Below are 27,628 nucleotides of genomic sequence, written 5' to 3' on the forward strand. Positions count from 1 at the left end.
ACATTTTCATCCAAATTTTCTGTTCATAAATTTCCCTCTACATTGTCCCCATCAAACGCCCCTAGACTAAGTACAATACAGGTTAGATACAGTATAAAGCTCCCATCTACACTGTCCTATCAAACACTCCCACAACAGGTACAACATAAGATTAGACACAGACTAAAGCTCCAACGACATTGCAAGGATGTGCCTCTTCCTCAGCACCATGGATCATCACCAACTATATCTGAGTTCCTGTTTCCATTTCCTGTTTAGTGATGTCTTGAGTGAAATTATTGCTGGATTAGCTGCAGTGTCCTTGTTAGGCTACAGGACATAAACTCACCTAGGAAGCCATGTAGTTATAACATTCTTTGAATTATGATGCTACAGATGGGCTGTGTCAGATATAGTGGATTTGCTTACTTGTAATGTTCCAGGACAACACAAAATGTAAGTGTTACATTGCAGCAAAAGTAATTAACAATGTGAAGAAACACTGGCGAAGGTTGATGTGGTTGGGCCCAATATAATTACACCATTGTTATTAACTTAGCTGATGTTTCCCAATAGGAGAAAAGGGAATACAAAGATTGTGAGAGACAAGTTTAAATATTGGGAAGACTGAAGCCATTGTTTTTGGTCTCTGTTTGAAACTCCATTGCCTAGCTACCATTTCCATTCCAATCCCTGGCAACAGTCTAAGATTAAGCCTGCCCGTTTGCAATCTTGGTGTCACATTTGACCCTGAAATGAGACTCTGCCCCTGACTTAGCTCAATTGCTCTTGAAACTTTCATTCAAGCTTTCGTTACCGTGAGACTCGAAAATTCCAATGCACTCCTGGCTGGTCTCTGACATTCTACCCTCCATAAACTTGAGGTTATCTAAAACTCAGCTGCCCATGTCTTAAATCACAGCAAGCCCTGTTCCCCTGTGCTTGCTGAATTACACTGACTCCTGGTCAAGCAACATCTTGATTTTAAAATTCTCACCCCTCACTACCTCTGTAATCTCCTCCAGTCCCACACCCTCTAGGGTATCTGCACTCTTCTAATTCTGGCCTTTTGTGCATTCGCACAAACTGACCTAACATTGATGACCGTGCCTTCGGTTGCCTAGGCCCCAAGCTCTGGAATTCTCTCCCTAAACCTCTCTGCCTTCCAAGATTTTGGTCCTCTCACCTAATATCTCCTAATGGGGCTCACCTTTTTTATAATGCTCCTCTGAAGTATTTCATTACATTAAAAGCGCTATATAAATATAAATTATTGTAACTATGAAGTGGTACACTTTGGTTGGAAAACAGAAACATTTTGGAAAATGAGAAACTGGGTTGAAGAGCAAAGGGATACGCTGAACAAAACATTTAAAGCAACATCACAGATCAGCAAAGCAATTAAAATGCTGACAAAACACTGGGATTTATTTCTAGGGGTATAGAATTCAAAAGTAGTGAAGCTATCTTGTAAAAGACCCTGGTCAGATGACACTTAGTGCTGTGCACAGTTCTGATCGTTATATTTATAAAAAGGGACGAAGGGCCAGAGAAAGTAAAAAAAAAAGTTTTGCTCAGATGGTATCAGCAGTGAGAGATTGCAGCTATCGGGAAAGTTTGAACAGGTCCAGGCTTTTTCTGTAGAAAAGGCTTAAAGGAAACCTGAGTCCTTAAAATTATGAATGGCTTGAACAGGATAGGTGTGGAGAGACCATTTCCACAACTAAGGACCATAAATACAAGATGGTTACTAATAAATCCAATGGGAATATGAGACAACTTTGTTTTATTCAGAGAGTTGTTAGAATGTGGAACTTGCTACCATAGGAAGTAGTCAAAACAAATAGCTTAGATGCTTTGAAATGAGTACAGGGGATAGAAGGGTATGCTGAAAGGCAAAGAAGTGGTAGATGCAATGGGGGGAGATCCATATGGAGTATAAACCCCAGCACAGAGTAGTTGTGCCAAATGGCCTGTCTTTGTGCTGTATATTCTATGTAATTGTATGTAATCACTGTTTGGGTCCTGTGCTCTTGCTGCTGTGGTTCCAGAGGTTGATTTGGATGAGTACTTCAGTCAACATCCTTCACTTACCCTTTCCTCTATAAAATGTTTGAATATGATGTTGTCACCCAGTTCCCTACCCACTTCTCCCTTTAATCCAGTTTCCTTCAGTATGGAGACTGCATGGGCAGAATTTCCCAGTCGGTGTGTGGGGGTGGGACCTGCACGCCGATGCATAAAATGATGTGGGGTGACGTCGGGCGTGCGTCCCGACATCACCCCGCGTCATTTCGATTTTCAGTTTGGCGGGCGGGCAGCTGAATCAGTTGCGCGCCTGCTGAACTGTCAAAGGCCTATTAATTACCTAATTGAGGTCATTGTCAGGGCTGCCTGTCCAACCTTACCTTTTCCGAGAAAACATGAAACCTCATCCACGGGCGGGATGAGGTTTCGTGAGGGTTTTAAAAATGTTCATTAAGTTTTAACATTCAAGTAATTGACAGGAAACAAAGAGTAGGAATAAATGGGTCTTTTTCCGAATGGCAGGCAGTGACTAATTGGGTACCCCAGGTGCTGGGACCCCAGCTATTCACAATATATGTTAATGATTTAGATGAGGGAGTTAAATGTAATATCTCCAAACTTGCAGATGACACAAAGCTGGGTGGGAGGGTTAGCTGTGAGGAGGATGCAGAGATGCTTCAGGGTGATTTGGACAAGCTGAGTGAGTGGGCAAATGCATGGCAGATGAAATATAATGTGGATAAATGTGAGGTTATCCACTTTGGTAGCAAAAACAGGAAGGCAGATTATTATCTGAATGGCTATAAATTGAGAAAGGGGAATGTGCAACGAGACCTGGGTTCCTTGTACACCAGTCGCTGAAGATAAGAATGCAGGTGCAGCAGGTGGTAAAGAAGGCAAATGGTATGTTGGCCTTCATAGCGAGAGGACTCGATTACAGGGGCAGGGATGTCTTGCTGCAATTATACAGGGCCTTGATGAGACCACACCTGGAACATTGTGTGCAGTTTTGGTCTCCTTACCTGAGGAAGGATGTTCTTGCTGTAGAGGGAGTGCAGCAAAGCTTTACCAGACTGATTCCTGGGATGGCGGGACTGACATATGAGGAGAGATTGAGACGGTTAGGATTATATTTGCTGGAGTTCAGAAGAATGAGGGGGGATCTCATAGAAACCTATAAAATTCTAACAGGGCTAGACAGGGTAGATGCAGAAAGGATGTTCCTGATGGTGGGGGAGTTCAGAACCAGGGGTCACAATCTGAGGATATGGGGTAGACCATTTAGGACTGAGATGAGGAGAAATTTCTTCACCCAGAGAATGGTGAGTCTGTGGAATTCGCTACCACAGAAAGCAGTTGAGATCAAAACATTGTATGTTTTCAAGAGGGAGTTAGAAAAAGCTCTTGGGGCGAAAGGGATCAAAGGATATGGGGAGAAAGCAGGAGCAGGCTATTGAGTTGGACGATCAGCCATGATCATAATGAATGGTGGAGCAGGCTCAACGGGCCAAATGGCCTACTTATGCTCCGATTTTCTATGTTTCTATGTCTCAGCTCATGTGACAACTCACATGAGGGGACATGTCAACAATTTTCTTTTCTCCATTCAGCACAGTTTTTAAAGTCGAAGTGATATCCCTGAGGCAGCACTTTGCCTCAGGAAGATCTGTGGCCTCTTTTGCACATGTGCCAAAGAGCGCACAGACCTGCTCAGGGAATCCCCCCAGCCTGCACAGGGAGTGCACAGCGCTTCAGGGAGGGTGCGCCAATTGGGAACCTGCCCGCTCGCAAACGTGCCTGCACAACCCCCCCAACAGGCAGAAAATTCTGCCCCATGGGTCTGTCATCAGTGACATTCTTTATGACCATTATTGTCATGTGCTATCCTTCCTCATCCTTTTTCTCCCTTGCAACGTTCAGCACAGTTGACTTCTTGTATGGTATCTTGTCTGAAATCCATTTCCATGGAATTGCATGATCCTTGCCCTCTTCGACATGTGGTAAGATAATGGAGAACAATGCTGGGATGGTGTCACAGCCGGGGTAGTTCCCAGCAGCAGGCTGCAAGGCAGATTGACTCCCCGCTTCAAGGAGGCAGGCAGATGAGTTGCATCATTAATAAGGGCCATTTTATGGAGCTGTAGCATTTAACCAACAGTGGAGCTGCCCCCTCTCCAAATTAGGATGGCACCAGCTTCATGGAGGCGGCCTCCTGACGGTGACAGAGGTTTGATGCCTCTAAAAGGGAGTGGAGGCAACCCCTGTACCCAAGCGATTCCCTCTGTCTGACACTAGACCCTCAGAATTATTTATTTTTACGTTTCTTACCTGTTTGAGGCTCGAGGTCACCAACCTTCCTCAGCAGGTCTATCTCTTCCAGTCGCATTGCTGAAATCTCTGACTGAGGCAAAAGCATGGAGAGCCTATCTGCCATCCTTAATTGGACGGCAGGCCCAGAGGCAGCCGATTAGGAGGCCAAGCTGGTCCTGATGCTAGGCTCGGAACCCATTTTCCACCCCAACATCAGACTCCTAAAGTGGTAAAGTTCAGCTCATATAGAGTAAAGTTTCCCTTTTTGGATCGCACATCTCTTCCGTGAATCCCTCACTGGGAGGTTGCACCTCGAGTCTGACTCCAGTCTTAGGTGGTCTCAGGATTTTATTTCACCCTAAACTGAATTTCAGTCCCTTGACAACTGTAGCTGGTGCAGTGTCAGCACGGCTCAGTGCAAGCACCCAAAGGTTCAAACCCCACTCCAAAAACCATATAATATAATCCAGTTGGAAAGTTCAGTGTAGGACTGAGGGAAGGCTGCACTGTCAGAGGGTCAGTTGAGGGAGCGTTGTACTGTCAGATGGTCAGTACTGAGGGAGCGCTACACTGTCAGAGGATCAGTACTGACCACTGCTGAGGGGACCTGTTGTGCTGAAATTGTTTGTTGCTTTTCCTACATCAGAATAATGACTGCACTTCGGATCCAAGTCATTATTGTTGCTTTAGTTAAAGTTCATTATTTGCTGTGTTTCAAATATAGCAGCTTTGCTCCATATACACTGCCTTTTACTCCATATGCTCTGCCCTTTTCTTTATATAAATCACCCTTCACTCCATATACACCACTCTCTGCTCCATATACACCACCCTCCACTCCATATATTCTGCTCTTCACTCCATATACACCACTCTCTACTCCATATACCTCATCCACCACCTCCACTCCATATCCACCATCCTACACTCCATATCCACCACCCTCTGCTCCATTTACACTACCCTCTGTTCCATGTAGACTTCAAATTCTTCCCAACACTGGGAATCTCCTGAGCCTCCCAGTCACCAGACATGGTGAATGGGCTCACTTGGCAGATTCATGTACTCAGAGATTAACCAATTCCAGCTGCTGTCTGACTGTCCCCATTGGGAAACCTTTGTCCAGCAGAGGGCCACCCAACTCCAGGTGTCAGCAAGATCAGAACTAGTTCCCTCAGTAACCAATCGCTGCCTTCATTGAAGAGCAGGTGAAGTCCAACAGGCCCAGGGTTGTTACTCTGTTGTTTTGTTGGACAGTGTGACTATATTTACAATCAATCTCATGGGAACTGCAGCAGGAACTGGCAAAGCCACCCTGTGATGGGGAAGGGATGCTGTGATCAGCTGGAAGATTTGTCATCAGCAGGTTGGTGGATAACTTTGGGAATGGCTCAGAAAACCTGAGCACTGCTCTCTCGTCCCAGTGACTAGACAGAATTTGGTACAGGTGCAAAGACAAGGGCCCTGACATTTATGGGGAGGGAGCAGGAGACAACTGTCAGTCACCAGGAACCTCAATAATCATAATAAAGGCAACATCCTGCCATTAGATTAGAATTGATGCTTTCATCAATTGATGCAGTCTGTTTGACCCTGATTGGAAAAGACTACAGTACAAGGCTGAAGCCAGAAAGGGAAGAGGAAGAAGAGAGGATGAGTAACACCCCCACAAAGTGTAACACTCCCACACAGAGTAACGGACCCACGAAGAGTAACACTCCCATAGGGAGTAACACATGCACAGAGAGTAACGCTTTCACGGACAGTAACATACCCAGAGAGAATCCCTCCCACAGAGTAACAGACTCACAGAGAGCAACATTTTCACAGCGTAACACGCCCACAGAGAGTAACAAACCCAGACAGTAACACACACACACAACATAGAATAGCAGTCCCTCAGAGAGTGACACACTTAGAGAGTAACATTCCCACAGAGATAACACCCCACATAGAGTAACACTCCCATAGAAAGTAACACTCCTACTGAGCGTAACACTGCCATTGAGAGTAACACACCAACAGAGAGTAATCCTCTCCCAGAGTAGCACACCTACAGAGATCCACACATTCATGGACCGTAACCTACCTATAGAGAGCAACACACCTACAGAGAGTAACACTCCTACAGAGAATAGCACACCTACAGAGAATAGCGTTCTTATAAAGTGTAACATATTCACAGAGTCACACTTTCACATAGAGCAACACAGTCACAGAGACCTACACACACATTTCAGGCTAGAGGGTGAATCAGTTTTGGTCTCCAATTTAATGTTATACTTGCACAGAAGGTGGTACAGTGAAGGTTCACTAGCTTGGTTCCTGTGAGGGGAGAGTTGCCCTAATATGAGAGACTGACTAAATTGAGTCTATATTCTCTGGAGTTTAGAAAAATGAGAGGAGTGATCTCATTGAAACATACTAGATTCTGAAGGGGCTTGATGGGGTAGACACTGAGAGGTTGTTTCTGCTGCCTGGGGAATCTAAAGCCTGGGGGGCACAGTCTCAGGATAAGGGGTTGATCATTTAAGACTAACAGGAGGAGATATTTCTTCATTTGAAGGGTTGTAAATCTTTGGAATTTTCTACTCCACAGGGTTGTGGATACTCCATCATTAAAAAAGTCAGGATTGAAATACACAGAGATTTGGACTCTCAGGGAATCAAGGGAACTGGGGTGTGGATGGGAATGTGGAGTTGCGGCAGAAGCCACGGTTACATTGAATGATGGAGCAGACTCAATGAGCTGTATGATCTACTCCTGATCTTGCTTCTGATGTTCTTATGTTCTTCAAGAGTAAAACACTCACTGACAGCAACACACCCATGGGCAGTAAAAACTCCCAGAGACAATAACACACTCACAGAGAATATCAAACCCACAGAGAAACACACCCAAATAAAAGGCTGGTTAACAAAATTGTGGCTCATATTATAGGAGGTTCAGTGTCAGTTTGGATAAAAAATGGCTTCAGGACAGAAAACAGTTAGTCATGGTAAATGCTTATTTTTCAGACAGGATGGTGTTAGACAATGGTGATCCCCAAGGATCAATGCTAGGAGGCAGTGTTTTTTGATATACATAAATGACTTGGTTATTGGAATACAGAGTAAAATTTCAAAATTTGCTGATGATACCAAGCCTGGAGGTGTGGCAGACAGTGAGGATCATACCAATTGACTGCAACAGGACATAGATAGGCTAGCAGAATAGACAGACAAGTGGCAGATGGAATTTAATACATGGAAGTATGAGGTGTGCATTTTGGCAGAAGGGATAGGGAGATGCAATATGGGCTTTATGGCACAGTTTTAAAGAGCATACAGGGACAGAAGGACCTGGGGGTACATGTATCTTTGAAGGTGGCAGGACTTTTTATTCATTCATGGGATATGAATGTCACTGGCAAGTTGAGCATTTATTGCCCATCTCTAATTGCCTGTTGAGAGAGTAATTAACAAAGCATATGGGATCTTGAGCTTTATAAATAGAGGTATTGAGAACAAAAGCGGAGAAGTTATGCTGAACCTTTATAATGCTGTTTAGGCCACAACTAGTGTATTGTGTCCAGTTCTGGTGTGAGGAAGAATTTTTTAATGCAGTGAGGGGTAAGGACCAGGAACTCACTGCCTATGAGGACTGGGGAAGATGAGACAATCAATGATTTGAAACGGAAATTGGATGGGAACTTGAGGAAAATAAATTTGCAGGGCATTGGTGGTAGAGCGAGACTGACCGGATTGTTCTAAGCTGGCATGGACTTGATAAGTCACATGGCCTTCCTCTGTGCTGGATCGTCCGACAGCAAGAATTGCTGATCACCAGGCAGGAACAATTCTTGGTAACCGAGTAGCAGGGATCTCTGGACCACCAGGCAACACCTGGGGCTGCAGTGATTACCGGGTAGTCAGGAAGCAATATCACTGGGCAGAAGCGATTGCTGGATCACTGAGCAGCAGTGATAGCTAAATTGATAGGCAGCAGGGATCAGTGGATTACTGGGCAGCAGTGATCACTGGGTATCCAGGAATCAGTGATCACTGGATCACCATGCAGCAGTGATTACTGGGCAGCAGAGATCAATGGCTCACCAGACAACAGTGATTGCTGGATCACAGGGCAACTACGATTGCTCAATCACCAGACAGCAGTGATCACTGGATTACGGGGCAGCAGGGATAAGTGTATTACCAGACAGCAGTGATTGCCAGATCACTGGGCAGCTAAAATCGCTGGATATCCAGGCAGCAGTGATCATTGAATTACTAGGCAGCAGAGATCAATGGATCACCAGGCACCAGAGATCAGTGGATCACCAGGCAGCTACAATCACTGGATATCCAGACAGCAGTAATTGCTGGATCACCAGGCGGTTGTGATTGCTAGATTACTGGGTAGCAGGGATCAGTGGGTCACCAGGTAGCACCAATTGCAGGATCACCAAGCAGCTGGGCTTGCTGGATTACTGAGTAGAAATGAAGCTGAATCACCAGTGGAGTCGGAGTGCTGCAAGTTCTTGTTAGTTTGTCCCTCTCGCCAGAATCCAAATCTTGTCACCTTGATCATAAGCACACAGCATAGCCTGGGACAGGGGCCTCCATTCTACTCTGTTGGACAAATTGGCTGCCTCCTTTTTATTCTTTCCCCGCCCACCTCAGACTCTTTCTGGAAACTTCTGCTCTGACTGCAGCTGGGATCATCCGTATTGTTGTGTGAGCTCCAATAACAGAAATCAGGAGTCGATTAGTTCTGTCAGTATGGGTTCTGGCCCCTGTGTAGTCTACAGCCCAAAGCTGGTGCAGCAAAGCTGGATTCCAAACACAACATCTGGATGTAATTTCTGAACAATGACCCTGGGCCTTGCACTCATTGCTTACTCCATGCGTGTCTGTGCTGTTGACCCAAACTGCACATGCTCAGTGTGTCACCGATGGAGTGTTTTCCCCAGAATGAGGAGCAGCAACATCTGTTGAACAGATTAGAATGAAGGCATTGAGTTTCAGCACAGTTCTCCTGATTGCCTTAAGGTCATGACGAGCTTGGGAAGCAATGATTGGCAGACAGAATGACTCAGTTTCCTCGAAACAATCACTAATTTGGAGAGTTTGAGGTTGAGCAAAATATTAAGCAGTTTATTAAGCAGTATATGAATAATATATTTGAAGAATATATTAAGCAGTATAATGAGCAGTATGTTGAACTATATATAGAGCCATATGCTGAACAGTTTATGGGGCAGAATATCGAGCAATTTATTGAGCAGTATATCGAGAAGTATATTGAGCTGTGTAAAGAGCTTATATCAAGCAGTATATTGAGCGGTACATTGAGCAGTATTTCAAGCTGCATATGGAGAGCATATCAAGCAGTATATGGAGCAGTATATTGAGCAAAATATTGAGCAGTATATTGAGCAGCAAATTGAGCTGCAAATTGAACAATATAATGAACAGCACATTGAGCAGTCTATCATGTGGTATACTGAACATTAGTGAGCTGAGTATTGAGTAGCATATTATTCAGTAAATCAAATGGTATATTGCACCATATAATGAGCAATACAATGATTATTGAGCCATATATCGTGTAGTATATTGAGCAGTAGGATGGCATCTGACCGTCTTAGGAAACGATGGACTGCTTTTGTCACTTCTGTGTGGAACATCATCTGGTGTGGCTGTTGAGGCTGATTCAACAGTGACAGTTCCTTCCGCAGCTATCACAGATGAATTGCGTTGGCCTGAGGGCGACTGATGATTTTTCCTTCCGACAGGCCCTCTTTTCCACCATCTGGTCCTTTCTTTTGTCCTCTGCTCTTTCCATGCTCTTCCTGACTGCTTGTCTCCAGGCACTCCAGTCACCAGCGATGAATCCCATACATCAACTCAAATCCTGGTCAACTTGAAGTCTTGCCTGCAGATATCGTTGTATCGCAGACATGGGTGACATGTTGTGCCTATAGCAAGCTCACCATAGAACATGTCTTTGGGGATGCGGCCATCATCCATTCGGCTCACATGACTCAGCCAACAGAATTGCCGCTGACTCAAGACAGCAAACATGCTGGGATCCCAGCGCACTGGTGTACTTCCACATTCGGCACTTTGTCTTGCCAGGAGATGCCTAATATTCATCTGAGGCAGCGGAGGTGGAAGCTGTTCAACTGCTTTTCTTGGCTTGCATAAGTTGTTTATGCTTCGCTACTGTAAAGGAGGGTGTTGAGAACACAAGCCTGCTACATGTGGAGCTTTGTGTTTTCTGTTACTTTGCTATTGGTCCACACTTGACTTCTTAATTTTGAGATGACAGCTGTGGCCTTGACAAACCTGGTGCTGATTTCGGCATCAAGGGACAGTTGCTGCTAATTGTTGATCCAAGTAATGTGAAGCTGTCGACGACCTCCAGAGTGAGGTTGTCAATGTTGACGGAAGGCAGAGTCTCTATGTTTTGGTCCATAACTTGGATCTTCCTGAGGTGGATTGTCAGTCCAAACTCCTTGCAGGCCTGGGAGAACCAAATTATAAGCTGCTGCAAGTGAACTTCAGTATGGGATGCCAGCACAGTGTCATCAGCAAACAGCAACTCACTAACTATGACACGACGCACTTTAGTCTTGGTGCGCAGTCTTGGCAAGTTGAACAGCTAACAACCTTATTTGAATTGCAAAAGCACACAATAGCAGCACGGAGAAAAACATGCCAAAGAGATGCAAGGAGACTGCTTTATCCCACTGCTGATAGTGAAAGCCTCCAATGATGCTCCATTGTGACTGATGAAACTGCATGTTCTCGTGGAAAGAACATATGACCCAAGAGTGCAGGTAGGCAGCCTACTTTCTGCAGCAGTTTAAAGAGACCGTCTCTGCTGATGAGGTCAAAGTCCTTGGTGAGGTCTATGAAAGCGATGTAGAGTGGTCTGCGCTGTTACAGCTCTTCTCCTGTAACTGCTGAAGTAAGAAAATCATGTCAACTGTCGAACTGCCAGCTTCAAAGCTGCACTGAGACTCAGGGTAATGTGTGCTCACAGACCCTGCAATCTGGTCAGAGCAACATGAGCAAAGACTTTCCCCCCAATACTTAACAAGGAGATGTCTCGGTAATTGTTGCAGTCACTGTGATCTGTATAAGTAGACTATTTTTGCGTTATGCATGTCATGAAGCACAGATCTTTCCTTTCACCAGAGACACAGAAGTTCATGGAGATGTTGCAGCAAGGCTGGTTTTCCACTTTTAAAGATTTCAGGTTTCCTACAGCTTTGCCACTGGCAAGACAGTCAATTACCTTGCTGAGCTCTAGTGTGCTGGGCTTGCTGTCCAGCTCCTCCATGACAGGAAAGCCTGGGATGGTCTGAGAGCTCCTTCAGTGACAACGTTCTCCATTGTCCAGAGTGCAAGTAATGCTCCAACCACCTTTCCATCTAGTTCATCCCTGTTTTTGTGTTCACAGGTTGATTTGGTTGCTGCTGGCCTTTTGTTTCTTGATTCCTTCATACATCCCTCCAGCACTCCCGGATTCAGCAGCAGATTGTATGCTGCTGCAGAGTTTCAACCAGTATTGATTGGCACAGTGCCAAGGATGTCTGCTGAGACTTGATTCTGGCAGCTCTGAGGGTATCTAGATTTTGTTTGCTGAGAACTTGCTTGTGGTTCATGAAGGCTGTCCTTCTGGTTGCAGTGACTGGCTCCATTTCAGTCCAATGAGCTTCAAACCAGTCAGCATTCCTCTGCTTTATTTTCCCATATGCAGTGAGTGCAGCGTTATAGATGGTGTTGTGCAGATGATCCCACATTGACACTGCACTCTGGATCGGGCGTTGTTGTCTGAAAGAGCCTGATCGAGGATGTTGAAGATCTCCTGCGTCCTTTCTGGGTCAGTGGCAAGCGTTGATCCAAGGATGAACTTTCTTCTCGGAGTGGTATAGTTTCCCTTGCTGAAGCCTGACCTTGCTACACACCAGAGAGTGGTCAGTGTCACAGTCTGCACTGTGATAGCTGCGAGTGATAAGGACACTGTTGAGGGTGGTACATCTGGTTAACTTACCTCCTGACTCCCCAAAGCCTGTCTACCATCTACAAGGCACAAGTCAGGAGTGTGATGGAATACTCTCCACTTGCCTGGATAAGTGCAGCACCAACAACACTCAAGAAGCTTGACAACATCCAGGACAAAGCAGCCCACTTAATTGGCACCCCATCCACAAACATTCACTTCCTCCACCACCGACGAACAGTGGCAGCAGCGTGTGCCATCTACAAGATGCACTGCAGGAATTCACCAAGACTCTTTAGACAGCACCTTCCAAACCCACGACCTCTACCATCTAGATGGTAAAGGGCAGAACACAACCACCTGGAATTTCCCCTCCAAGCCACTCACCATCCTGACTTGGGAATATGTTGCCGTTCCTTCACTGTTGCTGGGTCAAAATCCTGGAACTCCCTCCCTGGCAGTGTCGTGGTGTACCTACGTCTTAATATACTGCAGCAGTTCAAGAAGGCAGCTCACCACTACCTTCTCAGGGGCAACTAGGGATGGGCAATAACTGCTGGCCTAGCCAGTAAATTAAAAAAAGAGATCCAGCTGAGACACACTGAGCAGTATATCAAGCACGATATTAAGCACTATATCAAGCACTATATCAGGCTGTATAATGGGCATTATATTGAGCAGAATATTTAGCAGTATACTGAGTAGTATTCTGAGCATTATACTGAGTTGTATATTTAGCAGTGCATTGAGCAGTATATGAAGCAATTTATTGAGCAGCACATTGAATGGTATATCGAGCTGAATATTGAGCAGTATATTGAGAAGTACATTGAGTAATATATCAAATGATATATTGAGCATTATGTTAAGCTGCATATTGAACAGTGTATTGAGCAGCTTATTAAGCAGTTTATCAGACAATATACTGAGCTGTCTATTTAGCTATCGCGCTGTATATCGATCAATAAATTGAGCCATATATAAATCAATTTATGAAACAATATATCGAGCAGTAAATGGAGCAGTGTATAGAGTAGTAAATTGAACAGTATATGGGGCAGTATTTTAAGACATATGGTGACAGTATATTGAGCTGTCTATTGAGCAGAACATTGTGCACATATTCCATATATGTGCCATATATTGAGGAACATATTCAACTGTATGTTGAGCATTATAATGGGCCATATTGCGAGCACAGTTTCGAGCTGTATATGGTGCAGTAAATAGAGTGGTATATCACACCATACATTGAGCAGTATATCAAGCAGTATATTGAGCAGTATATTCTTGAGAAGTACATTGAGCAGCACATTAGAGTGGCATATCACATCATACATCGATTCTTTACTTTTTATTCATTCCCGGGATGTGGACTTCACTGGCTGGGCCAGCATTTATTGCCCATCCCTAGTTGCCCTTGAGAAGGTGGTGGTGAGCTGCCTTCTTGAACCGCTGCAGTCCCTGTGGTCTAGGTACACCCACAGAGCTGTTAGGGAGGGAGTATCAGGATTTTGACCCAGCGAAGGAACGGGGATATATTTCCAAGTCAGGATGGTGAGTGACTTGGAGGGGAACTTCCAGATGGTAGTAATCCCATCTATCTGCTACCCTTGTCCTTCTAGATGGTAATGGTAGTGGGTTTGAAAGGTGCTGTCAAAGGAGCCTTGGTGAATTCCTACAGTGCATCTTGTAGATGGTATGCACTGCTGCTACTGTGTGTTGGTAGTGGAAGGAGTGAAGGTTTGTGGATGTGGTGTCAATCAAGTGGGCTGCATGTCCTAGATGGTGTCAAGCTTCTTGACTGTTGTTGGAGCTGCACTCATCCAGGCAAGTGGGGAGTATTCTATCACACTCCTGACTTGTGCCTTGTTGATGGTGGACAGGCTTTGGGGAGTCAGGAGATGTGTTACTCATAGCAGGATTCCTAGCCTCTGTCCTGCTCTTGTAGCCACAGTATTTATATGGCTAGGCCAGTTCAGTTTCTGGTCAATGGTAATGCCCAGGATGTTGATATTGGGGGATTCACTGATGGTAATGCCATTGAGCATCAATGGGGGGATGGGGCGACAGTTGGATTCTCTCTTGTTGGAGATGGTCATTACCTGACACTTGTGTGGCACAAATGTTACTTGCCACTTGTCAGCCCAAGCCTGGATATTGTCCAGGTCTTGCTGCATTTGGACTTGGACTGCTTCAGTATCTGAGGAGCCGCAAATGGTGCTGAACATCGTGCAATCAATCATCAGTGAACATCCCCACTTCTGACCTTATGATGGAATGAAGGTCATTGATGAAACAGCTGAAGATGTTTGGGCCAAGGACACTACCCTGAGGAATCCCTGCAGTGATGTCCTAGAGCTGAGATGACTGACCTCCAACAATCACAACCATTTTCCTTTGTGCTAGGTATGCCTCCAACCAGTGGCGAGTTTTCCCCCGATTCCCATTGACACAGTTTTGCTAGGGTTCCTTGATGCCACACTCTGTCAAATGCTGCCTTGATGTCAAAGGCAGTCACTCTCACCTCACCTTGGGAATTCAGCTCTTGCGTCCATGTTTGAACCAAGGCTTTAATAAGGTCAGGAGCTGAGTGGCCCTGGTGGAACCCAAACTGGGCATCATTGAGCAGGTTATTGCTAAGCAAGTGCCACTTGATAGCACTGTTGATGACCACTTCTGTTACTTTACTGATGATGAAGAGTAGGCTGTGGGGTGATAATTAGCTGGGTTGGATTTGTCCTGCTTTTCGTGTACAGGACATACCTGGACAATTTTCCACGTAGCTGGGTAGATGCCAGTGTTGTAGCTGTACCAGAACAGCTTGGCTAGGGGCGTAGCAAGTTCTGGAGCACAAGCCTTCGGAACTATTGTCGGAATATTGTCAGGGCCAGTAGCCTTTGCAGTATCCAGTGCCTTCAACCGTTCCTTGATGTCATGTGGAGTGAATCAAATGAAGACTGGCATCTGTGATACTGGGGACTTCTGGAAGAGGCTGAGATGGATCATCCACTCGGCACTTCTGACTGAAGATTGTAGCAAATGCTTCAGCCTTATCTTTTGCACTGATGTGCTGGGCTCCTCCACAATTGAGGATAAGGATATTTGTGGAGCCTCCTCCTCCTCTTCCAGTGAGTTGTTTAATTGTCCACCACCATTCACAACTAGATGTGGCAGGACTACAGAGCTTAGATCTGATCCGTAGGTTGTGGGATCGCTTAACCCTGTCTATTACTTGCTGCTTATGCTGTTTGGCATGCAAGTAGGCCTGTGTTATAGCTTCACCAGGTTGACACCTCATTTTTAGGTATGCCTGGTGCTGCTCCAGGCATGTCTTCCTGCATTCTTCATTGAACCAGAGTTGATCTCCTGACTTGATGGTAATGGTAGAGTGGGGGATACGACAGGCCATGAGGTTACAGATTGTGTTTGAGGACAATTCTGCTGCTGCTAATGGGCCACAGTGCCTTATGGATGCCCTGTCTTGAGTTGCTAGATCTGTTTGAAATCTATCCCATTTAGCACGCTGGTAGTGCCACACAACATGATGGAGGGTATCCTCAATGTGAAGGCAGGACTTTGTCTCCGCAATGACTGTGCGGTGTTCACTTCTACCAATACTGTCATGGACAGATGCATCTGTGGCGGGCAGGTTGGTGAGGTGTTTCCCTCTTGTCAGTTCCCTCACCACCTGCCGCAGACCCAATTTAGCAGTTATGTCCTTTAGGGCTTGGCCAGCTCGGTCAGTAGTGGTGATACTGAGCCACTCTTGGTGATGGACATTGAAGTCCCCCACCCAGAGTACATTCTGCACCCTTGCCACCCTCAGTGCTTCCTGCAAGTGGTGCTTAACATGGAGGAGCACTGATTCATCAACTGAGGGAGAGCAGTACATGGTAATCAGCAGGAGGTTTCCTTCCCTAAAGGGCATTAGTGAACCAGATGGGTTTTTACAACAATGGTTCCATCATTAGACTTATAATTCCAGATTTTTCACCATCTGCTGTGGTGGGATTCTAACCCGGGTCCTCAGGACATTACCCTGGGTCTCCGGCTTACTATACTAGCGATACTACTATGCCATTGCCTCCCCCTGAGCAATTTATCGATCAGTATGTTCAGCAGTATATTCTTGAGCAGTATATTGAGCTGTATATTGGGCAGTATATCGAGCAGTATATCAAGCAGTATATTGAGCAGTATTTTCTTGAGCAGCATATTCTTGAGCAGCACATTGAGCAGTACATTGGATACCGAGCAGTATATTCTTGAGCAGTACATTGAACTGTATATTGAGCAGTACATTGAGCAATATATAAAGCAGTATATCAAGCAATATAATAAATTGTATATTAAGCCACATATTGAGCAGTATATAGAACAGTATATTAGCACTGTATCGAGCAATCTTTTTGTTATTTACTTGTTCACAGGATGTGAGTTTTGCTGGCTAGGCCAGCATTTATTGTCCCTCCCTAATTGCCCTTGAGAAGATGGTGGTGAGCTGATTTCTTGAACCGCTGCAGTTTATGTGGTGTAGGTCTCCTGCAGTTTAGCCTGGGTCTGCAAGGTACCCAGTTTATGTATGTCACCATGGTGACACCCACAGTGTTAGGAAGGGAGTTCCAGGATTTGACCCAGCGACAATGAAGGAATGGCAACATATTTCCAATAATTCAGGATTGTGTGTTAGTTGCAGGGAACTTGGCAGCGTTCCCATGCATCTGCTGCCCTTGTTCTTTTAGGTGGTGGAGGTCATGGGCATGGAAGGTGCTGTTGAAGGAGCCTTGGTGAGTTGTTGCAGTGCATCTTGTCGATGGTATGTACTACTGCCACTGTGCATTGGTGGTGAAGGGAGTGAAAGTTTAAGGTGGCGGATGGGGTGCCAATCATGTGAATTGCTTTGTCCTGGACGGTGCAGAGCTTCTTGAGTGTTGTTGGAGCTGCACTCATCCAGACAAGTGAAGAGTATTCCATCACACTCCTGACTTGTGCCTTGTAGATGGTGGACAGGCTTTGGGGAGTCAGGAGGTGAGTTACTCATTGCAGAATTCCCAGCCTCTGACCTGCACTTGTAGTCACAGTATTTATATGGCTGATCCAGTTTAGTTTCCAGTAAATGGTTACTCCCAGGATGTTGATAGTATTCAGCAGCAAGCATCAAAATAATTTCTTTCTCCCCCCAGGGGCTCTGCTTGAGATTGTCTCGATGGCTATTTGTTGATTTTTGGGTGTTCCTTTTTGGTTGTCGGGGCTCCTTTTGCATTCTTACTAAACCCTTTATTAAGTGATGCAGTCACATAGTAACATCACCTTCTGTATTTGTGTCTTTTTTTCAGGGTTTCCTTCCTTGAATTGATAAGGTAGCACAGATATCAACAGCACTCTTTGGTTTTGTTCTGCCAATTTTAAGTTTCTTTCCCCTCAATACTTCTTTTTAAAGTGAGTGCTGACAAACGTGAAATAATTCTGCAGCACTATATTAACCATCAAATAATGAATGGTTTAATTCACACATACTTTACATTTCAGTGATATTTTTTCCAAGTTACTGCACCTCCCTGTGCTCTAATGAGACATAGATTGGAACCCCTTAGCATAGAGGCATCCTAGTTACACTAAAAACACATACCACTCAATAGAGGTGGCTAACTCATTAATCGTACTCCCGAATGCCATATGTTTACAATGGTCTTTGAAATTCTGTACACAAATATAGAAACAGACAAAGGTATACCGGCTACTCGAAATACCATTAATAAATTTCCTCAGCCTGACAAGCCAGATGAAACTATAATCCCGTTACTACATTTAGGTACAGCAACAGATAAGAAATTTGCCCCAGCCTAGGCAAACATATACATGGCAGAGTGGGAATAGAGTGTATTTAAAAAGTGTCCCAGGCTGCCCATTATTATAGATATTTGGATGACATATGGACGAACACAGAAGCGGAACTAGAAAAACTCATTAATATTCTCAATAATCAACACCCCTCCATTAAACTTAAAGTCACAACACACAAGGAAAGAATTAATTTCCTAGAAGCCATGGTATTTAAATTGGCACAAGGAAACAACGGCCTAAGCTAGCAACAAAAGTATTTATCTAAATAACTGACACACATCCCTACACACAAAAAGCCATCACCCTAAATACCCTGAAGGTCTTTCTGGAGAACATCATCAGGAATTTAGTCACCTACAAAACAGGGCAGTCACTGCCCTGGATGTGGTACATGCTCTGAAATGGCAGGGTCAGACGTTGTGCAGATTCAATGGTTAAAAAAAAAATCAGAGCCTAAAGTAGTTAACCTACCTATTTTTTCTAACCCCACTGTAAACGCAAACGCAACCCTTCCCTAAGCCTAACAACTGGAGCCATTTCTTACCTCCCTTCAAAATGGCCTGCTCTCAAAATGATTGGTGATGGTAGCAGTGGGAACAGCCAGAATAACTGCTCCAGCTCCTCCAATCACAGATTCTTTGTCTCTCATCCTTGCTGCTCCTCCAGTCATAGATTTTGTCTTTCGAGGATCAGCAAGAGCAGGAGAGAGGGAACCTGTGACTTGGAGAGCTGGAGCAGCTGGGGAGAGACAGAATCTGTGATTGGAGGAGCTGGAGCAGCTTGGGAGGACAGAATCTGTGATTGGAGGAGCTGGAGCAGCTTGGGAGGACAGAATTTGTGATTGGAAGAACAGCTCCTTACAGATCCTGTCTCTTCCACAGAGTGGGACAATTTTTTTCTAATTTTTCACTCCATTATTAATTTTCCACAGGCGTTTTGGAGGTTTTTGAGGGCAACTTCGCCTTCCGTCCCCATGTATTTTGAACCCTGTTTATAGATAATGTATTATATTCTCAATATAATGATGTCTTCTAGGTGCAACATCTAAAAGCATTATACAGTCCAAAACCTGATGTATAGCTTGCCAAAATATAATAAATTATATACAAAAATATAAAGATGCATCACTCATAATCTACAGATGCAGTATAAACATTTCTCAACACAGTCAATGTACTATAATGTAATAAATAATATATTACTTATCCAAAATATTGTATATGGTATATTAAATATAGAGATGCATTATATGCTCAATTGATGTTTAATATGTGCAATACATAATATAATATCTATTCAATAAAGAAAAAAGAGGAAAACTAGTATTTAAGCTCAGTGGTGGGAAAGCTTTTAGAAACAATAATTCGGGACAAAATTAACAGTCAGTTTGCCAATATGGTTAATTAAGGAAAGCTAGCATGGATTTGTTAAAGGAAAATCGTGGGCAGAATTTTACGACAGCGGGATTTTACATTCCCGATGTTGTCAATGGGATTTATAATGACTCACCGCATTTTATGGCCCCGTCCCTCCCGAAACAGGGCTGTAAAATTCTGCCCCATGTTTAACCAAATTGCTTGAGTTCTTTGATGCGGTAGCAGAGAAGGTTGATGAGGATAATGTAGTTGGACTTGCAAAAAGCATTTGATAAAGTTCATCATAACAGACTTGTGAGCAAAGTTTTGGCTCATGGAATAAGAGGGACAATTACAACATAGATATGAAATTGGCTGAGTAACAGGAAACAGAGAGTAGTGGTGAACGGTTGTTATTTGGATAAGAGGAATGTTTATAGGGGATTCCCCAGGGGTCTGTGTTAGGACCCCTGCTCTTCTTGGTATTTAATAATGACCTCGCCTTTCGTGTACAGGGCAAAATTTATGGATGACACAAAATTTGGAAGTATTGTAAGCTGTAAGGAGGATACCTGTAAACTTCAAGAACACAGACAGGTTGATGGATAGGCAGACAATTAGCAGATGAAACTTAACACAGGGAAGTGTGAAGTGATTTATTTTGAAAGGAACAATGGGAAATGGCAAAATAAAACTAAAGGATACAATTTAAAGGGGGTGCAGGAGTAGAGGAACTGGGGGTATACGTGCACAAATCATTGAAGATGGCAGAGCAGCTTGAATGAGTTGTTAATAAGGCATACTGGATCCTGGGCTTTATAAATAGAGTACCAAAGCAAGGAAATTATGATCAACCTTTATAAAACACTGGTTCGGCCTCAACTGGAGTACTGTGTCCAGTTCTGGGTATCACACTTTAGGAAGAATGTGAAGAGATTTGAGAGGGTGCAGAAAAGATTCACGAGAATGGTAAAGATTCACAAGAATGGTTCTAGGGAGCTTCAGTTGCGTGGATTGTTTAGACAAGTTTTGGTTGTTCTCCCAGGAGGAGAGGAGATTGTGAAGAGATTGATCAGAGGTGTTCAAAATCATGAAGGGAGTAGACAGAGCAGATAGGGAGAGATTATTCCCATTGATGGAAGGGTCCAGAACCAGAGGACCCCACTTTAATGTGATTGGGGAAAGAAGCAATGGCGGCATAAAGAAAACCTTTTTTATTCAGCAAATGGTTAGGATCTTGAATGCACTACCTCAGATTGGCAGAGGCAGATTCAATCGTGGCTTTCAAAAGAGAATTGGGTTATTATCTGAAGAGAAAGAAAAATTGCGGGGCTACGAGGAAAAGCCAGGGGAGAGGGACAATTGCTCTAACAGAGAGCTGGCACAGACACGATGGGCTGAATGAACTTGTTCTGTGCTGTAACCATGCAATGATTTCTATGGCATCTTTTATGACCTCAGAACATCTCAAAGCCTATCACAGTCAACAAAGTCCTTTGAAGTGTAGCCACTGTGGCAATGTAGGAAACACAGCAGATAATTTTGTACAGCAAGCTCCCTCAAACTGATATCAAGCAAATGATCTGTTTTTTTTTAAGGATGTTGGTTGAGAGACAAATATTGACAAGGACACCAGTGCCGTGCTCTCTCAGTATTACCTCTCTGACTGTGGAGTGCTCTCTCAGCACTATCCTTCTCATATGTTCTGATTCCCATACAGACATATAACTTTTAAAAAGAATTGAATTCCAGTGACTAACTGAAAAGATCACATAACAAGGTTTCAAGTTTTAAGACTTTTACTGTAATAAACAAACTAAAAGCAACTTTGTCTAAATACTATTCAGTAGGCAACTTGTACTCAAATTGCATCAAAGATCCCCCATTTAACTTGAATAACGACTTAATATAATAATAATAATAACTTAAATCCCCCCCACCATAGTTATATTTTACTCCGTCCCAGAAGTGGACACTTCATTCTCCAGAAACCAGTCCAAAGCTATTTTCAACTCTGATGGTGTGCTTCCTTCTTCCCTTTTCCAGCCAAATAACTTCTAACCCCCGAGTTGACTTTCATGGGGAGGGTTACCCTGGGAATTCCTCCCTCTAGCCAAAGCTTGGTGTATTGTCAACCTTGTTTAAGTCCTCACAAACTCCCACCCTCATTCTGCATGGTGAACAATAGAGGCTGGATGCTTCTATCTCTCTGCTCTCTCTCTCTCTTTGATTCTTGCAGACAGACCTGTCTGTGAGGTTCAGGGATATCTTTAGAAAACCATGTAAGCCGATACCATAATGGCTTTCTGTGCCCTGTTCCCCTCTCAAAGTCCCAATTACATGGCAATATGAATCGTATGGACTTGTATTCAGTTAAATATGCTAATTAACTATCTTCTAAACCCCCAACTTCATTTTATCTTGGAATTAAATAGACAGTTTAAAGTATGAGCATTTCTAAAACCTAACATTCCTAACACCTCTGTATGAGTCTTGGAGACTAACGGTTTACCCACAGTCATCACAATTGATCTTGTTATTGTCTATAGGTGTGAACATCTTGCAGCTTCTTCCCAGTAAAACTACCTGAGCCTCAATGTTTCCATAGTAACCAAACAACCTACACTTGTCAAGCAGAATTTGGAGCAGGTCACATGCTCCCTTCACTGCTTCATTTTACCTTAAATTAAACAGAGTCCCAAAGCATAACAAACTTCTAAATTACATATTTGTAACACACAGTACAGTGCTACCTCAGTACTGACCCTCCGGCAGTGCAATACTCCCTCAGTACTGCTCTTCCAACAATATAGTACTGCCTCTGTATTGTCCCTCTCACAGTATAGTGCTCCCTCAGTACTGACCCTTTGACGTGCGACAGTCTCTTAGTACCAACTCTCTGAGAGTGCAGCATTCCCTCCTTACTGCCCCTCCAACAGTGTGTTGCTCACTCAGTACTGCCCCTCTGACAATGCAATGCTCCCTCAGTACTGACCCTCCCTCAGTGCAACCCTCCCTCAGCACTGCTCTTCCTCAGTATTTGCCCTTCACAGTACAGTGCTTCCTCAGTACCAGCCCTCTGACAGTGCAGTGCTCCCTCAATACTGACCTCCCGACAGTGTGGCACTCCTTTTCTACTGCCCCTTCAAAAGTGAGATGCTCCCTCAGTATTGTCCCTCTCATGGTATAGTGATCCCTCAGTACTAGCCCTCTGACAGTGCTGTGCTCCCTCAGTACTGCCCCTCAGCAAGTGCAACGCTCCTTCAGTACTGCCTGTCTGAAAATGCAGCAAACCGTCAATACTGCCCATCCATCAGTGCAGCACAACTTCAGTACAGGCCCTCCACCAGTGCAGCATTCAATCAGTACTGCCCCTCCACCAGCGCAGCACTCAGCATTGTCCCTTCAATGGTGCAGCGCTCCCTCAATACGGCTCTGCCACCAGTGCAGTGCACACTCAGTGCTGCTCCTTCACTTATGCAGCATTCTCTCAGTACTGTCTGTCCAACAGTGTGGCATTCCTTCAGTACTGACCTGCAGATATTACAGTCTTTCCTCAGTGCTGACCTGAGTGTGTCAGCATGGATTATGTGCTTAGGTCTCTGTAGTGAAATTTGAATCCACACCCTTCTGTCTACTGAGCCACGCTGACACCTATGACATATGGAGATATATACCCTATAAAAGCCATCCAGGAACACTGGTTATTTTTTGAAATGCTGTTTGCTGCAAGCTCTTGCTTACAATGTAAATGATCCAATTCATCTTCAGAATCAGGTGAAACTCTTTTTTTATATTAAAATTTTCCCTGACCAACATTTATCCCCCAACTAATATTACCTGAAACATAGAGTACTTTCTCATTTATCACATTACCTTTTGTGGGATCTTGCTCTGTATAAAGTTGCTGCTGTGTTTTCCTACATTACAACAGTGACTACACTTCAAAGACCTTCATTGGCTGTGAAGTGCTTTGAGATGTACTGAAGATGTGAAAGATGCTATAGAAATGTGAGTTTCTTCTTTTTCTTTAGTTAAACACATTAGGCGTAATTTTGGGTGATATCAGATCACCACCCGTCCTACACCTCAATGTATATTGCCTATTGCTATAAGTTTGGTCAAAGTCCAAATCACCCCCCATTGTGTCTCAAAGTGATTTTGATACTAGCCTTATTCTTTCTTCTTTAGCTTGTAGCTGCAACCTGCACGCCCGGAGGTGCCGATTCAACATGGAGCTGTACAAACTCTCTGGCCGAAAGAGTGGAGGTGTTTGCCTAAATTGTCGACACAACACTGCAGGTCGACATTGCCATTACTGTAAGGAAGGATTCTACCGAGACCTCACCAAGGTTATTACTCATCGAAAGGCATGCAGAGGTATGTAGGGACTTCCCATCCAACAAAAGGACAACGTCCAGGTTGCAACCACGTGAGCATGCACACACAGACATGTGTGAGTGGACACGGGTGGGTTCAGAGACACAGGGATTGATAGACAGTGATGGACAGATGGGCACATGGGCAGATCGACAGATAAACTTTCACTCTAAAATGTGTATTGATACAAATTGGTAGATACTCATACATGCAAAGGAATGGACAAACAGATAGTGTGGAAATTTTCAATCCTGATTTACGGTTTTAAGATCTCATGGATAGGGCTATAATGTTGCTATAATGCCCAGGCTTGGTTTCTGGGCAAAGCTCTCTAACACGCAGGTAAGAAGGTTCCAAGAGCTGGGGATGGTGCCTTACCACTGATTAAAATGTCAGGATGCTTGTCACTCTGCAGTGTGTGTCACTGGGTAATAAACTGGAAGAAACCATTTTGTGGCATTATGGACCACTTTTTATAAACCTACTTAGGGAAAGGGGCTATGTCATTTGAAGTTTTAAATCCATAATCAGTCCCTTGGGCTGTAAATGAACATTAAATCATGTAAAATAGGAGTTAGCATTGCTCCCTGCTCCCCTTCTAACAAGCACACATTAGAACATTGGGTTGAAATCCCTAAATTTATGAGGCCTGAATTAGTTCTCACCTTTAGACTGTCTCACATAACCTATCCAAATTATGTTAATTATTACACAATCCACAATAGGAGCACAGTGCAGTGCTAACTAGGTTGTAATTAGTTCCTACTTGCTACTCATTGCAGGTAATGTAAAACACAGAGGTTAATTAAGAATAGAAATGCTTATCCTAGACTATTGTAAAGCATCATAATTTAATACATCAGAATAGCTCAATCAGTGGTGGGTTTTATTAATGACAGCATCAGAATGAAGCTCAGTTAACAAGGCTAGGTTTACAGTTTATATTCAATATACCATTATTCCCCTGAACATTTCCATTAAACAAACACACCTCTTCCTTTAGTGGCTTAGCCAGTGTACTCTTGAGTGAGACCTGGCTTTCTTGATACCTGTGGCAAATCATTATTTCCTTTCTGTGCGTGCCGTCTACACTTGAATTAATAAATCTTGCTCCTGTTATCTGTACAATGTTACTTTACATTCAGAGACAGGCTAGTAGTTAACAATGCAATATCCCTGGTAAATATTACATCTGTTCAACTGAACATTTCTTAATCTGAAACTTTTAATTTCAATACTCTCTTTTGAAGTACTACTTCAAAGTTTCTTTGATTTCCTTTAGCTTTTACCTTTTAGCCACCATTTTTCAAAGTTCCCAACCACCGCTTGGAAACATTCTGAAAAATTGCCCAGGGAATCATTAATAACTTTATTTTTACTAAGTCAATCCCAATAAAGGGAGCGGACCATTAGTAATTAATAAATATCATCAACTGCCTCAGATAGACCCCTTCACAATGTCAATCAAATGGACGGGCTCATGTCAGATCGCCTAATACCTATAAGTTTGGCAAGGACAGTAGGAAGATATGTTTTACAATCTTTTCCTTTATATTATTGACCAGGACATGATCAGCACAACCAGCCCAGCAATCTTAAGCAAGATCCATTTCCCCTTGATGCGTGATAGGTTACCAGGATGTTCAGACTGTAACTGAACACAGACCAATCCTGACAGGGAACCTCTGATAGTACCACGATGTGTCAGCTTTGTAAAGCTGTAAAATATCAGCTTTGCAAAATTCAAAATAAACTTCTAGTTTTACACAACCTCTTGTAAGGACTGAAATGCTGAGTTTTTCTACAGTAAGAGATGCAGCAAATAAGCAGAATAAACAATGAAATGGATCTCAGGATTATGTATTTTCTGGACTGCACTGGATTTTCCAATAAACAACACCACCCAGTGAACTATAAATTAGATTCCAGCCTGTAACTCACACCCAGATATCTGTTATTCTATATATAAACCCATAACCCCTGCACCCCTCAATTAGCTTCCAGCTGTAATGCACTCCCGAGTATTAGTTATTCTACATATAAACTCACCCCCAAACCCCTCGATTAGATTCCAGAATATAATTAACTCCCAAGCATCTGTTGTTCTATATATACACTCAATCAAATCCCTTTATTAGATTCCAGCATTCACCTCACTTCTGGGTATCTGTTATTCTATATATTAAACTCCCAAACCCCTTAATTAGTTTTCAGTCTGTAATTTACTGCCAGGTATCTGGCGTTCTATATATAATTTCTCCCCTCCCCCCTCCAGCCCCTGAATTGCTTGATTAGGTCCCAGCTTATAGCTCACAACCAGGTCCCCAAATTGTGTATCTAGTGAGTGTGAACCCCTTGATTAGATTCCAGCCTGTAACTCATTCCTAGGTAGCCAGTCAGTATATACCCAGCGCTGCTGCTCAGCAGATGGATGTGCTGAAATGGATAACACTGGGGTTCCTGTAACAGCCGTTCTCTGATTGCAGGGTGGGAGATGACTGTGAAACTGCACGCTGCAGTTCCCATCCTCACCAGCTGCACCAGTATATATTTGCCAGGATGTGCTGGGTTTTTGCAGTACTCTACCTGGATCCTGTACTGTCACTAAGTAAAATACATTGATTAAAAGATTTAGACAAATTTGGAAAACTTAGAAGCAATTTTGAGATTTGAGAGACAGTATTTGTGAAGTGTGGAGTACCTGTTGAATCTAAGTGGTGTTGGGCTATGAGTGGTGAGTGTTTGAAGTACAGAGGATAATCTTGCATAGCTGGAGATCAGAAACTGGGAGGAAAAGCGTTTGGAAAAGGGATCCTGCATCATTACTAGATTACTCATTCCTGACAATCTATTGCTGGGTAGAGGATGCTTCGCTGATATTCTCTCTCTCACTCACACACACACACATTTTCTTTCTCTTTTTGTTCTTGCTATCCTTCTATCTCAATGCTTGTGCCTTCTATATGTGACTATTTAATTGTCTCTCTGTGTGTTTTGCTGGGGAGATTTCTCAGCTGCTGCTCACCTGCTTCTTACCTCCTTTAATTATGTCCTTGCTCCTCTCTATCTCTATAACTTCCTCCAAATCTGGCCTCTTGCTCATCCACAATTTTAATTGCTCCACCAATGGTGACTGTGCCTTCAGCTGCCTGGACCCTAAGCTCTGAAATTCCCTCCCTAAATCTCTCCACCTCTCTAACTTGCCTTCTTCCTTTAAGACAATTCTTAAAACCTGCCTCTTTGACCAAGCTTTTATTCATTTGTCCTAATATCTCCTTAGGTGGTCAGTGTCAAATTTTGTTTGATAGTCACTCCTGTGAAGAACATTGGGACATTTTACTACTTAAAGGGTGCTATATAAATGTTGTTATAGTGAAGTTGGGATTTTAGTACAATTCCTTATGGTCAGTTCCAGCTTTGAAATTCTCAACTGCCTTAACTCAGGTTGTCTGGGTTACTAGCCCAAGAACATTGCTCCACTGTGTTTCTTCAAACCATTTCCCTCTGGTTTCCATTAGCAGCCTTTCCTGTGGTCCTATCCTGCTCCTTCTTCCAAACTGAATTAAAATTCACAGTCCTCGCACAGTCTCCAACTCAAACATTTAGCTCCAGCATCTAAAGCTGTGTAACTCCCTATCTCCCTCTGTGTAACTCGCTACCTCATTCATGTAGTTCCCAACCTCCCTCCATGTAGCTCCCTACCTTTCTCTGTGTAACTCCCTACTTTGCATCATGT

General features: G+C 43.6%; 1 protein-coding gene across 1 annotated transcript in view; it reads left to right on the forward strand.

Annotated features, from left to right (window-relative positions):
- LOC121288294 (netrin-3-like) overlaps window positions 1-27,628 on the forward strand; it is a 251,320-nt gene that overhangs the window by 79,973 nt on the left and 143,719 nt on the right. The window contains exon 3 of the mRNA XM_041206820.1: window positions 23,704-23,892. Coding sequence (XP_041062754.1) covers window positions 23,704-23,892 — 189 coding nt within the window. The remainder of the gene's footprint in view (window positions 1-23,703; window positions 23,893-27,628) is intronic.

This window comes from Carcharodon carcharias, chromosome 15 (assembly GCF_017639515.1).
Source record: "Carcharodon carcharias isolate sCarCar2 chromosome 15, sCarCar2.pri, whole genome shotgun sequence".
Taxonomy (NCBI): Eukaryota; Metazoa; Chordata; class Chondrichthyes; order Lamniformes; family Lamnidae; genus Carcharodon; species Carcharodon carcharias.